Raw genomic sequence first — 13,825 nt, forward strand, 5'->3', positions numbered from 1 at the left:
GCGTCCTCGCGGTGGCTTTTTCCACAGCCGCGAGAACTATTTTTGAATTTATTTTAAGGATAATAGAAACGTAAGAATTTTATGTACTAAGTTAAAATAGAGAGAAGTGTAATTAGGTTATTATGGATCTGACATAGTCACATAGTTATTAAAAGATCCCAAAAATTCAGAATAAAAATAAAAAAAAAGGTTCCAAAAAATTCAGAATAAAAAAAAAGTTGGGCTTCCTGATCAGCATTGAAGATTGGCTTACGACCGCTTGAAAACACAGGTTCATGATGATCAAGTTTTTTGCGAAGAGTAGATTCACTAATGCCTGAAGACTTTGCTGCAGCTTTCATGCTTATTCTCTTTTCGATAAGAGATTTTGCAGTGGCGATTTGGCCAGTTAATGGTTTTGCACCTGGCTTTACTCTCAAATAAGACAACGCCTTGGTGGTCAATTCTGTATAAAAAAAGTAATATATGAACCATAGGGCCCAAATAAACGAACGTGGGGGGGGGGGGGGGGGCGATAATAAATTTTTAGGAATTTAAAACAATTTACAAATAAAAAATCATAGTTTTTTAAAAGTTATTTATTTCCATTTCATTCGCCATACACTTATACCTATCCTATTGAATAGGGTAATGTCGACAATTTTTATAGAATTTAAACAATTAATAATTCATGCACGTGGTATACTACTTAATATTATAAAGAGGTCAAGTTCCTAAGTTTGTTTGTAGGAAGTAATCTCTGGAACTACTGAACCGATTTTGGAAATTCTTTCACCAGTAGAAAGCTACATCATTCCTAAGGTTACTCCATAGGCTATTATTTATTTAAAAAAATAGAGATCCCTACGAAAATTGTAATAAGCTACCTATGCGAAGCCGAGGTGGGTCGCTAGTAATTAGTAATCTGAGATAAAGTCCTGCATTACATGCGCTCGCGCATACAAAGCGCTAGTTTTCAGTTATGTTACGGGTGACTTCACAGCTACAAAAATCAATTGAAACAAAACGACACATTCAAAAAAACAATAAGAGCAAAAAAACATAATGCGAAAGTGTGTTGCTTGTTGGTTTGTTGGTTTGTCCTTCAATTACGTCACAACGGTGCAAAACGGCTAGACGTGATTTTTTGCATGGGTATAGATAAAGACCTGGAGAGTGACATAGACTACTTTTTATCCCGGAGAATCAAAGAGTTTCCACTGGACTTTTGAATAACCTAATTCCACGCGGACGAAGTCGCGGGCATCAGCTAGTTATTTTAATATCTAGAAATAATACTTAGTTATAACAGGGGGATGGGTATGCACATCATTGATGATGTAAACCTCGTTCCCTGAAGAGTGGACGATGGCATGACATCCATAGGGCTGGTGTGTGGAACATTTCCAACGGGTTTTGGAACTACCGCTTGGCCTCGAAGAGTATGTATATCCATTTAGCTTTAACAAACGTTTGCCTTTTTTGGAGATCAGCCATTCGACTTCAACTGAAAGTAGAAAGACTTATTTAATAATTTTATAATAATAATTATTTATTTAATAGAACAAAAATAGATTAAGTGTTACTAACAATAAATACTTAATAACTACCTATGTTAAAACTTAAACACTAAGGAGTTAGTAACAAAATACATAATCACTAAGTTAGTACTTAATAACTAAAAGGGATTTAGTCCTCTGCACGAGTTTCCCCATCAGAGGACTATCCATTTTGTCAGCTATCATGCGCAGGATGCTGTTGCTGCTTCCACGGACTCTGGACAATAGTGAGGCTGTTGCGCCAGATGGCATCGAAGCCATCTGTCCGCGCCTCAGTAAACATCGCCGATGCACTACAGAACCGAGGTTGCCGCAACAAAATCCTGAACGCATTATTATATTGGACTCGCAGCGCATTTAGACTTGTTTGAAGAGAAAATGATACAGGCTGTAACCAGAACACTAGCAAAAACTTAACGTTAATAATAGACTACCTAAAAACAATCCAATGCCAATAACCATTTGCCTTTATTTTTAGTGATTTTTCGAACCCGCAATGCATAGCGTGCAAAACTTGGGTCAATGCTCCACCTACGACGCGTTCCTATTTACGCAACGTTCGTTAACCTCTAGCGTCAGTCAGATGGTTTATTTGGAACATATTGTGAATATTTTAATACAGGATTTTTAAATCTTTTTTCTAAGGGGTTGAATTTTCAAAAATCCTTTCTTAGCGGATGCCTACGTCATAATAGCTATCTGCATGCCAAATTTCAGCCCGATCTGTCGAGTAGTTCGAGCTGTGCGTTAATAGGTCAGTCAGTCAGGCAGTCACCTTTTCCTTTTATATATTTAGATAATATATCATTTAGCACCATAGTTATATTTACATTTTATGTAATTACATATTAAAGTAGAATTGTTAGATAGGAAAATTACAAAGATAGAGAAAAATAAAAACTTAATAAAAAAAATAGAAAGATAAAATTTATTTAATAATATATTTACATTTTATGTAAGTACATATTAAAGTAGAATTGGTAAATAGGAAAACTACAACTATAGAGAAAAAAATAAAATGTAATAAAAGGAAATAGAAAGATAAAATTTATTTAATAATACACAACATCACAATAAACATTTTTTGTAGGTGGATGGGTGTGTGATTCGTTAACACACAGTATCTCGTTGCCAACGGTGATCACAGCAGCTCGGCAGCCGTTGGGCTGGTGAGTTGAGCACTTCCAGCGCACCCTTTCACCAGAACCAGGTCTTGGGGTGTACGTGTAACCATTTATTTTAATCATTTTCCTTCCTCTTCTCGATAGTACGAACTCCACTGAAATTAATATCCAAATTATTATTATCCATTCTACTTCTGAAAGATTGACGAAATGAGTCGCTGGATTCAAGCGGCGTCCACTGCTGGACATAGGACTCTTGTAGGGACTTCCACAGTGGCGTGTGGAAGTCGTATGGACTTGTTGAGAGACCTATGTTCAGCAGTGGACGTCCATAGGTTGATAATGATGATGATCCATTTGAACTAGTCGCGTTTACATCGACTAGTTCAAATGGACACACACACACTGTTGTAATTATTGTATATACATTTATTCTAGGTCTATTCTGTTAAAATAGTTTTCATTATAATTTTAAGTAATCTCTTGTGGCCTTCTGTAAAAACTAGATTAAGATTTAAATAGTAATTATGTAAGAACGCTGTTGATTACTTTCAAATAAACAAAATAAAATAAAATAAAATAAAAATAAACACGTGAATATAGCTGGAATAATCTTTGTTTGTAATGGAAATTACTCACGATAGTTTAAACTCTAAAATGATCCATTCTACTTAAATGTTGTCATCATCATCTCCACCCATGTTCAGACTACTTCTGAGCAGGGTCTTCTCTCAGGCTGAGATCTATAGAGCGCACTATGACTTTGCTCAGACTTAAGATTGAGTTAAAATGAGACAGATTTATTTGAGAGATATACATCTGTCTCGTTTTAACTCTGTCTAAGTCTAAGCAAAGTCAGAGTGCGCTCTATAGATTTCACCCTCAGAATGAGAAGGGTCAAGTATTGTCTACGCTAATATGTATAAATAAATAATGATATCACCAGTGTTATATTATAACTGTAGTTCGCGACAGGTCGAGATGGCAATCGGTGTATGAGGCGGGAGAAGCCCCGCACACCCGCACGTCACCCGCGCTCGCCCGCACCGGGTCAACGCGGGGGCTGTGCGGGTGTGCGGGGCGTCCCCACCCCGATTACCATCTCGACCTGTCGCGTACTATATACTGAGGTACTTAAAATTTTTATAGAACAAATATTTGTAAGGCTGAATTTTTTGTATTTATTCAAAATCAAGACAGTTAACATTTTTTTTAGCATCTGCTTATATTAATAACATTAAATAATTGTAATAATAATAATAAAAAAAATGACAAAAAAAAACAGTAAATATTTATTTAATTTTTTTTTAAATTAAAATCACATCACACATCAAACAACGATACTGTTTTGCAGACTTTTACCAAATACAGTTGTACACAATACTCTCATGAAGTCTTGTGACTTCTTTAGACACACCCATTAGGTATTTAACAGAAAATCACAAAATATAATTATTTAAATTCTTAACATTTTATATGTATTAACGTTTCTTTTTAGATTTATCAAAAGTAATATTTAAATATTTGTTAATCACATCCCGATATTGCCGCAAAGTTGTAACTTTAGAGAAATTTTTGGGATCAAACCATTCTTTGTAGAGCTCAAACATTTTTGTGAAAGTAAGCGATCCATCTAGTACAAGTCGCTTAGAGTTCTTAAAGGTATTTAAATCAACTGGTGTAAATGTCTTTACATGATGTAAGACACTGCGTATCATGTCTTTAGTTATAATTCTTGGATGATTGAGATGTTTCCCGCGCTTGTCGGGTTCTAGGCGCCCTTCATCTTTTATATATTTATCAAGAGCCGTCTTAACAATGCTCTCGCTAATTGACAACGTATTTAGAAACATTATTTTACAAACTGGAAATTTCTTAGTCTCTCCATCAGGACCAAATACAGGTAAGAAATATTTAAGCACAAATTGTCTATTTGATTCCATTGTGATGGTAGTGAAACTACGTTTTTTCTCCCTTGAAACATGTTTTGTTATGAAATCCCATTGGCTTTCACGATTTCCTTTGTTCCAAAATAAGTTGAAAATATTTTCGCGGTCGTTTGGTGATATATTTTCCAAGCATTTTCTTCTGCACGTTATTTTGCAAGGGGACTTAATTTTTTTCTTTTCGTGTACTTTTCCATTTCTTCCCTCATACTCCAATCCTCTATTCATTTTAAATTTTCGTTGCTCGTCTTTTGACGAATGAAATTTCAGCGATGTTTCTGAACCTTCTAATGGAGAGCAAATTGAACTGTTTGTAGATGATTCTGCAGTATGAAAATAAAAATTTAGTCAAAATTATCAATAAATAACTTTATCACCAGTGATATAGCTAAAATATCTTCTTAAATTCTTTAAAACAAGAGTGAATAGGCATCTTAGGTAAACGCGTCCCATCTTAGGCCACATCATCACTTCCCATCAGGTGTGATTGTGGTCAAGCATATACCTATAATGAATAACAAAAAAAAAAATTATAGAATTTATTAGAAACGAAATAAAATAGTTTTGGGTTACGTTTCTATATTTTAATTCGAAATAACAATTATCATTTTAAGTATCAACTTCTGATTACATTAGTATTGACAACAACTGAAAATAAAATCGATTTTGAAAGCTTTACGGAGAAAAACTCTAGATTTAACATGGTTTTGTTAGCTTATAAAAAGCAATATTAAAATATTTGGAAGCAATGCTTCGATATTGGCGCAATGTTGTTACATTAGAGGAATAAACGTTAGGATCAAACCAGTCAGAGTAGTGTTCAAACATTTTTGAAAATGAAAGCGAACCATCTAGCAGTATTTGCTTTGGGTTAGTACTGATATTTGATTCGATAGGCGTAAATGTTTTCACATGGTGTATCACACTGCGTACCATGTCTTTATTTCTCAGTTCACGTTTTCCACCTCGCAAGTCAGGCTCAACATTTCCTTTTTTACATTTATTAATAGCTAAATGCACGACGGAGGAGGCTATTGATAATGTATTTATGAACATTTCTTTACCTCTTTATCGTTTTCATAAATTGGCAGGTAATATTTCAAAGAATAAAGCCTTCTCGAATGAATATTCCTAGTGCTACATCTGCGTTTGTTTTCTCTGAATACATATCTATTAATAAAACTCCAACGCCCGGGGTGGTCGCCTATATCCCAATATACTTTGAAAAAATATTCGCGGTCTTTTTGTGAAATACTCTCGGAACACTTCTTTTTGCAATCTATTTTACAAGGCGCCCTTATTTTCTTTTCATTTATTTTACCATTTAGACGCTTATACTCTAAGCGTCTTTTGCGTTGTTTTTCTATCGCCCGTCTCTTGGCAGTGAGACGTGTTATATTCTCAATTTGGGTTTCTTTAAAGTCGGATACAACTTCTGAGGGTGTTGGTGAGCAAAGCGGGTTATTTTTGGGTGTCAAATTGTCTACAACATAATATATAATTTCTTCCGAATTGTTCGTATCAAATATGTAGGAAAGATCCGCTAATGTAAGTTGTTTTTCATCACAAGTTGAAGATGCATCTGAAAATTATATAACTTGTATCACTATACTTTTGTTACTATTTTCTTATTTTTGTATACGTTTGTGATATTTGTTACTAATTATTTTATTCTATCATTTTTATTAAAGTACTTAAAATATAAATCATTGAACTCCCGAACTCGCGCAGTACTAATCGAATTTACAATAATTACCTATAGAGCGTACTTTTACTTTGCTCAGACTTAAGGCAGTTAAAACGAAACAGAACTATGTCTCCGATACAAATAAGTCTGAGCAAAGTCTACGCTCTAAAGAGTGTTAGGGAAAATAGACAAAAATACGACTAGAATTAAAAATGTACTTTAATAGTACGCCCATTCACTAAGTAATGTTACGTTTTAAAACTTTTTTTGTAGTTATTCTAACGAGGATTATTATTTATTATGTAAAATAGTTAATGTAATATTTAGAATTTACTTAATTAATTCTTAAAATTCATTAACAAAATTACATCGCTACTTCTAAATATGTCATGTTTTATAATTTTACCTAAGATATATAAGTACATGGATTAATATTATTTATTTGTTTTCATCAAGTCTACGGAAACGGTTAAGCTGGATGGTGTACTTATGGCATTTTTTTAAACCCCTTTAGGTAATAGGTTTATATGCGGCATCGTATCGGAACTAAGTTTTTTTTGTTTTTTTTATTCTTACAAGTTAGCCCTTGACTGCAATCTCACTTGGTGGTAAGTGACGATGCAGTCTAAGATGGAAGCGGGCTAAGGAAGGAGTATGGCAGTTTTTATTAAACCCATACCCCTTTGGTTTCTTCACAGCATCGTACCGGAACGCTAAATCGCTTGGCGGCACAGTAGGGTGGTAACTAGCCACGGCCGAGGCCTCCCACCTGACCAGACCAGAAATTACAGGACCTGTAGGATAACAACTTGACACGACAAGAAGATATTTTAGAAAATGTTGATTAAAAAATTGCCCGGGAATCGAACCTGGGAAGTCCCACTCGTAAGACTCACGAGTAGGGAGGTCGTCGAAATACGATTTGATTTTGTGTGAGAATAGCGTTTTACAAGTGTATTTTAAGCTTTATCTCTTTTTCCTTCTTTATTTTTCCTTTTTCTTTCTTTATTTTATTTATTTTCTTTTGTTTCGGTGGATGATTGTGTTTCTCTTGTATGTATACTGGTATGTCATCTATGGTGTGTATGGCGGCATGACAGAGCCGATCTCTATGAGTGGAACACCTCCATCTGGTCTTATCGCCGCTCTTTTTGATGGCCGTGTAGGTGAACCCTTTCTTTTTAATCATCCGCCGGCCCTGGCGTGACATTATGAATTCCACTGAAAAAATATATAAATTTGTAAGATCCCGTTCATATCCCGAGCATTAAGAGAAATTTTTCCTGCAAAAAGCGTGCGTTGCAAATGCTGTGTGAATGAAGTATTAGTATTAGTATCCACAAAACGAATCTACAGCCACACTTGCGCATTGCGGAACGCGGAATGCGGGATGCGACCTATGCGACTGTTGTAGGCGCGTAGGCATGCTACTGTTTTCATTATTTCTAAATCAGGGCCGCAACTCCGAGCTCCGCCAGCGTTGAACTTTTTGATTTTCCGGGATGTCTCTGTCCGTCTTTGGAATGCATGCTGAACTTTAGGGTTGAGATGCTACGATTTGCAAGTCGATAAAAAATACGCGACTGTTGTAGTAAATAAATAAAAATCTTTTTTATTCGAATAAACTTTTACAAGTACTTACGAATAGTCGGATGCATCTACCACTGGTTCGGAATGCCTTTCCTACCGAGAAGAACCAGCAAGAAACTCGGCGGTTGCTCCACTTGCTTGTAGTCACGTAGGTGTGCATTTAAGTTCGTGGGAGGCGATCGCCGAGCGACTGAAGTTCTCGCTTAGGTCGCGCAAGTTTGGATGATGCCTTAATATGTAAAAGTGCGCGTCATAAACACATTTTTCTGTATATACTGAAAATTCAGACATGACCTCGTCAGATGCTCCTCTTGTGATATGTTCATACAATCAGTTTAGGGACCAGAAATAATTAAAAAATATTTTATGAAAAATATATTCAGTTCGGTGGTGTACTAACTTTTCAATTAAAATTAATAACAAAATAAGTATTAGTAATCGTTTTAAATAAGAAGCCCATCGTCACTAGTGAGAAGTGAGCCCTTAAAAATATAAAAATGTCGTGGTACAGGTGGGTGCGAATGGGTTTTCTTGGTGAATATGACTAAGTCTTCTATAGTAGGTATGTATGTATTGTATGGTGTCGTAGTGAGATATTGGTACGGATTCTGAGCACACCTAAATTTTAGAGTATTCGCATCCTCTTCTTACTAACGTAATATGAAAAGGACAGACAGTTCGACGGTTTTAAATTTATTTTAGAGCTGTCAAACCTCGTGACTTTAGCTGCCAGTCGCCTATTGTCTAAATTTGTATACCTACTAACATTTAGTCTTTAAATGTAAAATTTTTGTTCCGTCCTTTTTTAGTAATATCTAAATATATAAAGGAAAAGGTGACTGACTGACTGACTGACTGAATGACTAACTGACTGATCTATCAACGCACAGCTCAAACTATTTGAGGGATCGGGCTGAAATTTGGCATTCAGATAGCTATTATGACGTAGGCATTAGCTAAGAAAGCATTTTTGATGATTCAACCCCTAAGGGGGTGAAATAGGGGTTTGAAATTTGTGTAGTCCACGCGGACGAAGTCGCGAGCATAAGCTAGTTAAAAATAAAAAGATGCAGATACTCTAAATTTAGTTTAGAGAAAGACAAGAGAATCGGCGCCAGTGTTCTTATAAAACGTCGCAATACCTCGGTACAGAAGGAGGGTGCGAATGGGTTTCCTTGGTGAATATGACAGTGTCTTCTACCATGTGTATGGTCGCGAAGCAGCCTCGGTTCTGGTGCGTGGAACACCTCCATCTGGTCCTGATGCCGGTACTAGGCCTCTGGGAGTATGTGTAACCGTTCAATCTTATCATGACATTCCCTCTTTGAGACTGTACGAATTCCACTGAAAAATATCATTTTTAATCATTTATCTAAATCTATATATCGCGTGGTGTTGTGCCGCCTAAATCCAGTGATCATGTCAATCATTCGATGTCGTCGATCCACCTATAGTGTGGGGTCTTCCAACACTGCCCCTTCCGGTGCGAGGTCGGCATTCCAGCACCTTGAGACCCCAACGTCTATCGGTTTTTGGAACTATGTGCCCTCTACATTGCTCCTTGAGCTATGTCAGTTACTCTGTTTCTCTTACGGAGCTCCTCATTTCTAATATTTACCTATTTATGAATAGGTACGTAGGTAGGCTACGTTTTATCCCGAAAAAGAGTTCCAATGGGTTTTTAGAAAACCTAGTAGAAGATACAGATGTTATAATGACCCCAAGATCAAGTCGGTAGTACATAGTAATTGAAAATAAAAAATGTTCAAAGAATCAAAAGCATGTAATTATTATATAACAAGAAAAATCAAACAATCAGTTCCAAGGACCATGAAATTCTAAACTAACTTTAAGTAATTAATATCACTTGCTTTAACGTTGAAGGAAAACATCGTGAGGAAACCTGCATGCTTGAGAGTTCTCTATAATATTCTTAAAGGTGTGCGAAGTCTGCCAATCTACACTTGACCAGCGTAGTATGGCCAAAACCCATCGATAAAAATGACAAGATTTGGTCAAGCGAACAAAATTTTTCACGGCTTAGGAACCAAATAAATCAGCGTTACCTCTTAGATACTAATGAACGACCCGTTTGAAATCCAGGCGACACTGCTAAAGCACCACAGAGTCGGTGCCCTTTTGTTTGTTCAATAACCCTGTCCATACGAAGTAATATATTATAAGTCAATGCCAAAACCCTTCTCACTCTGTAGTGCGGCGGCGATGGGTTGATCATGAATCATGACGATGATGATGAAACTCCAGGAAGCAGTTGCGACCTTTGGTTAGACAAAAATGCTTTTTACATTTCCGACATCTAATGGAAGAGAGATGGCCACATTTATACTTGCACCTCTGTCGGGATTTGGTCCATTCCGGAAAATGATGGAACCCATCCTCTGGTAGGGGCAATGCAGTTTTTCTTTTGCTTTTCTTTGGTAGCCGATCATCCTCGTTTACGCGGTGTAGTCTTCCTCGAGTTTGCGGAATGAAGTTCTGGGACTCTATAACCAAACGCAGAAATCATCACTTGTCAGCAGGTTTGAACTTTGATTGCAGCCAAGCGCTATTGTATAAATTAACAAAAACTTGACATTGGTGGAACTGTTGCTTTATCGTAATCCTAATCCTAATATCCTAATCCTAATAATATTATAAATGTGAAAGTGTGGATGTTTGGATTTTTGGATGTTTGTTACTCAATCACGCAAAAACGGCTAAACGGATTTGTATGAAATTTGGAATGGAGATAGATTATACCCTGGATTAACACATAGGCTACTTTTTATTCCGGAAAATCAAAGAGTTCCCGCGGGATTTTGAAAAATGTAAAAAAACGCGGACGAAGTCGCAGGCATCAGCTAGTAAATAGTAAATAAGTAATTTTATAATTTACCTATAAATATTTATTTACTAAACTATTGAAACAGTAGGTGCATATGAAGATGACGGAATGATGGAATATGTTTATATCATGTTTCCCTGGGATTTCCCCAGTTTGGAAAAAGTTCTGGTAAGGCGGTACGGACACAATAGGTACTATTGTGTCGCTTAGAAATATCAGCTAACCTTTTTAAATCAATTGATTTTAATGAATTTACGCGAATGTCAGCTAAAATAGTCACAGGTGCCGTTTTTTTCATTTTTAGGGTTCGTTCGATGTAAAAATTAAACTAGTGGTAATGATTTTAATTTACAACTTATGAACTTTTAATTTTGATACTGCAATTAACTTTAAAATTTTAAAAAAACCACTGCTGTTTTACAGATTTAAGTTTTCACTTCTGTCTGCAGTCTCCAGTAAATGGCAATTTTTTATTTTTTGATGGACTTCACAAGGGAATACTTCAGTCTTTGGCGTCTCTTACATTCTCTCCACTTTTTTCTTTTTCTACATTTTCCGGCATCCGACAGATGAGAAATTTTCACATAATTCTTCTTCATTCTATTTAAACTTTCAATTTGTATTTGTCTGAACTTTTCTGGATTCAGTGCTTTAAGTCGTTGCCTATATATTCGCACACGTTCCGTTGATGTCATCGGCCTGCCTAAAAATGTTAGAAACATGTAGATGCATAAATATTATGCGCGCAAAACTTATTACCATAAGCCTTCGATGTATGATTAGTCTACCTATTTTCGAAAAACTAATTAAAATTTGAATTTTCGCGGCTGGGTCTATCAAATCACCTTAATAACACATTTTTGCTAAGGACACATTTAATTAAGTATTTAGGAATGTGGGAAGTCAACCCACTGTACAGTACGAGGCCGAAAATAATGTACATCGGCCTTTAGAATGACATTTCAGCTTTGTAGAGCGTTGTCTCTGTCACTCATATCTATATGACGTTTTGTCTGCTATCTCCTTCTAATGGTCGATGTACATTACTTTCGGACGCGTACTGTAATACAGTGTTTACTAGTATAATAGGGGTTGTCACGTGGCCTATTCGTACGTTCTTACTAAATATGTAACATTGTATATTATATTATAAATAATAAATGATAAATAAATAAATTTATAATAATTTACCTATAAATATTTATTTACTAAAACTATTGAAACATGAAGATGACGGAATGCTGGAATATATTTATATCATGTGGAATCCCCAAAATCATGTGGAAGTATTTGAAAATAAAAAAATCTAAGAATAAAAACCATGTAATTATTACAAAATAAGAAAAAAAAAACAAACACTTTTTTTATTCTCAAGGAGTATGAAAGTCCAGGAAGCAATTACGAGCTTTGTTTAGACATAAATGCTTATTACATTCCAGACACCTAACGTAAGAGCTGTGGCCACATTTATGTTTGCACCTCAGTCGGGATGTGGTCCAATCCGGGAAGTGATGCAACCCATCCTCTGAAATCTTTCGTGGAGGCAATTCAGTAGATTTTCTGCCTTCTTTCGATCGGCAATTATACACGTTTGCTTGCTGTGGTCTTCCTCGCGTCCACGGATTGAAGATCTGCGATACTATAACTAGACGCAGAGAAAAACAAGAATTGTATAATTAAAGTCAAAATCAAATCATTTATTCAAATTGGTTACAATTTTACACTTTTTGATTGTCAATTGTTGACTAGGGTCTTGGATAGTAATAAAATGATGTGATTTTTTGTATAGTAGTAGTTTATGGGACTAGAATTCATTATTAAAGAGATTTTAAAAAACCATGATTTTTATAAATTTTAACACAATTAATTATTAACGTCACGCTGCAAACAACAACGTATGTACTGTATCATAAATGACTCGTAACTTTATGATACCTATCCGAACTCTGAACTCGGGATTTGGATCCGTTTTCGGAATTTTTCTGTAGAAGAAATTGTGTCTAATCCTGTTTCTATTAGAATAAAAAGCTTCCAAAAGTCACAAAATATTTCATATTGGCTCTTAAAATGAGGAGGATAGGTTTTAGTTTAGGTGCATTAAAAATCAATTGGTATAAAGTTATAAAAATATATTTTGATACCTAAGAAATATAGTGCGATCGGCGATATATTTCTATACATGTCCGTCCGATTCGAGTCCGTGGAAATACGTTCCGAAGTAGTCATAGAGCAATTTTTTTTTGTAAACTCTGGAAGTTTTATTTATTTAATACAATATGGATTAACAAAGATTATTCTATTAAATAAACTTAAATCTAAATTAAAACTAAAATAAATTAAATTAAATCTAAAACCTCATCGAGACCACCGCAGCGAGGCATTGTACCCAAGACGCTGGCAGAATTACCCGTTTGGATAGCCAATCTAATTCTTTGACCAAGGTAGCTGCCAGCTCTCGGGTCCCCGTTGACTCGATAACCCTTTTCGAAATTTCCTCAAAAAGAGGTCGACCCCCGGGCCCCACGGCCCCAAGGTCTCCACACCAAAAGGCACGAATATAAAGCTTCCATCGAGGTTTTCATATTTTCGGCTCTTGGCCTGCTCGCTCGGCTCTGGTGGCCGCTACACCCGCCATTATTTATTTATATGGTAGTTTACGCACTAGCTCCGACTTCCGTCATCCCGCATCCGTGAAAATGTTTGCGTCGGATTCAAATCGGACATATATGACGTAGATATGTCATAGATGTCCACTGATTGATTTGGATCAGAGCATGGATTAGTGCGTAAGCAATATCCGAATTCGGTCCGAGTTTTTTATATCCGTATTTTTACGGATTCGGATCGGATGAGTGCGTGATCGCTTTAACTGATGAACCTATCGAAGCAGCCTAAACCGTTGAGAGTTGGAGTTAGAAACTTGAAATTTTGGTACTCAATGCTTTTTATAATCTTTCTCACCAGGAAAGGATTTTTTGGAAATTCCCCCCCAAAAGCGGTAAACTGATGAGTAGGCGGAAGAAAATTTATATGGAAGTTAAATCTTATTTAATTAAATAGGGGTTTGTTGATATATTTTGGAAATCCGTAGTTTT

The 13,825-nt window shown here is 35.8% G+C and overlaps 1 protein-coding gene across 3 annotated transcripts; it reads right to left on the reverse strand.

The window, feature by feature from the left end:
* Positions 1–5,014: 5,014 nt before the first annotated feature.
* Positions 5,015–11,433, reverse strand: pre-mod(mdg4)-AB. Of its 3 annotated transcripts, none has more exons than XM_069501429.1 (4): positions 11,254–11,433; positions 10,239–10,389; positions 9,028–9,229; positions 5,015–6,190 (listed from the first exon to the last, which is right to left on the reverse strand). In XM_069501429.1, the coding sequence occupies exons 2-4, from the start codon at positions 10,333–10,335 to the stop codon at positions 6,172–6,174; spliced, it is 318 nt and encodes a 105-aa protein (XP_069357530.1). In that variant the 5' UTR covers positions 10,336–10,389; positions 11,254–11,433; the 3' UTR covers positions 5,015–6,171. The 3 variants fall into 3 exon arrangements, 2 of the variants coding, with proteins under 2 accessions (XP_069357530.1, XP_069357529.1); XM_069501428.1 differs by lacking the exon at positions 5,015–6,190 and adding an exon at positions 6,497–7,516; XR_011237217.1 differs by lacking the exon at positions 5,015–6,190 and having other exon boundaries at positions 8,021–9,229; positions 9,952–10,389.
* Between the last annotated feature and the right edge of the window lie 2,392 nt (positions 11,434–13,825).

This window comes from Maniola hyperantus, chromosome 10 (assembly GCF_902806685.2).
Source record: "Maniola hyperantus chromosome 10, iAphHyp1.2, whole genome shotgun sequence".
NCBI classification, from domain to species: Eukaryota; Metazoa; Arthropoda; class Insecta; order Lepidoptera; family Nymphalidae; genus Maniola; species Maniola hyperantus.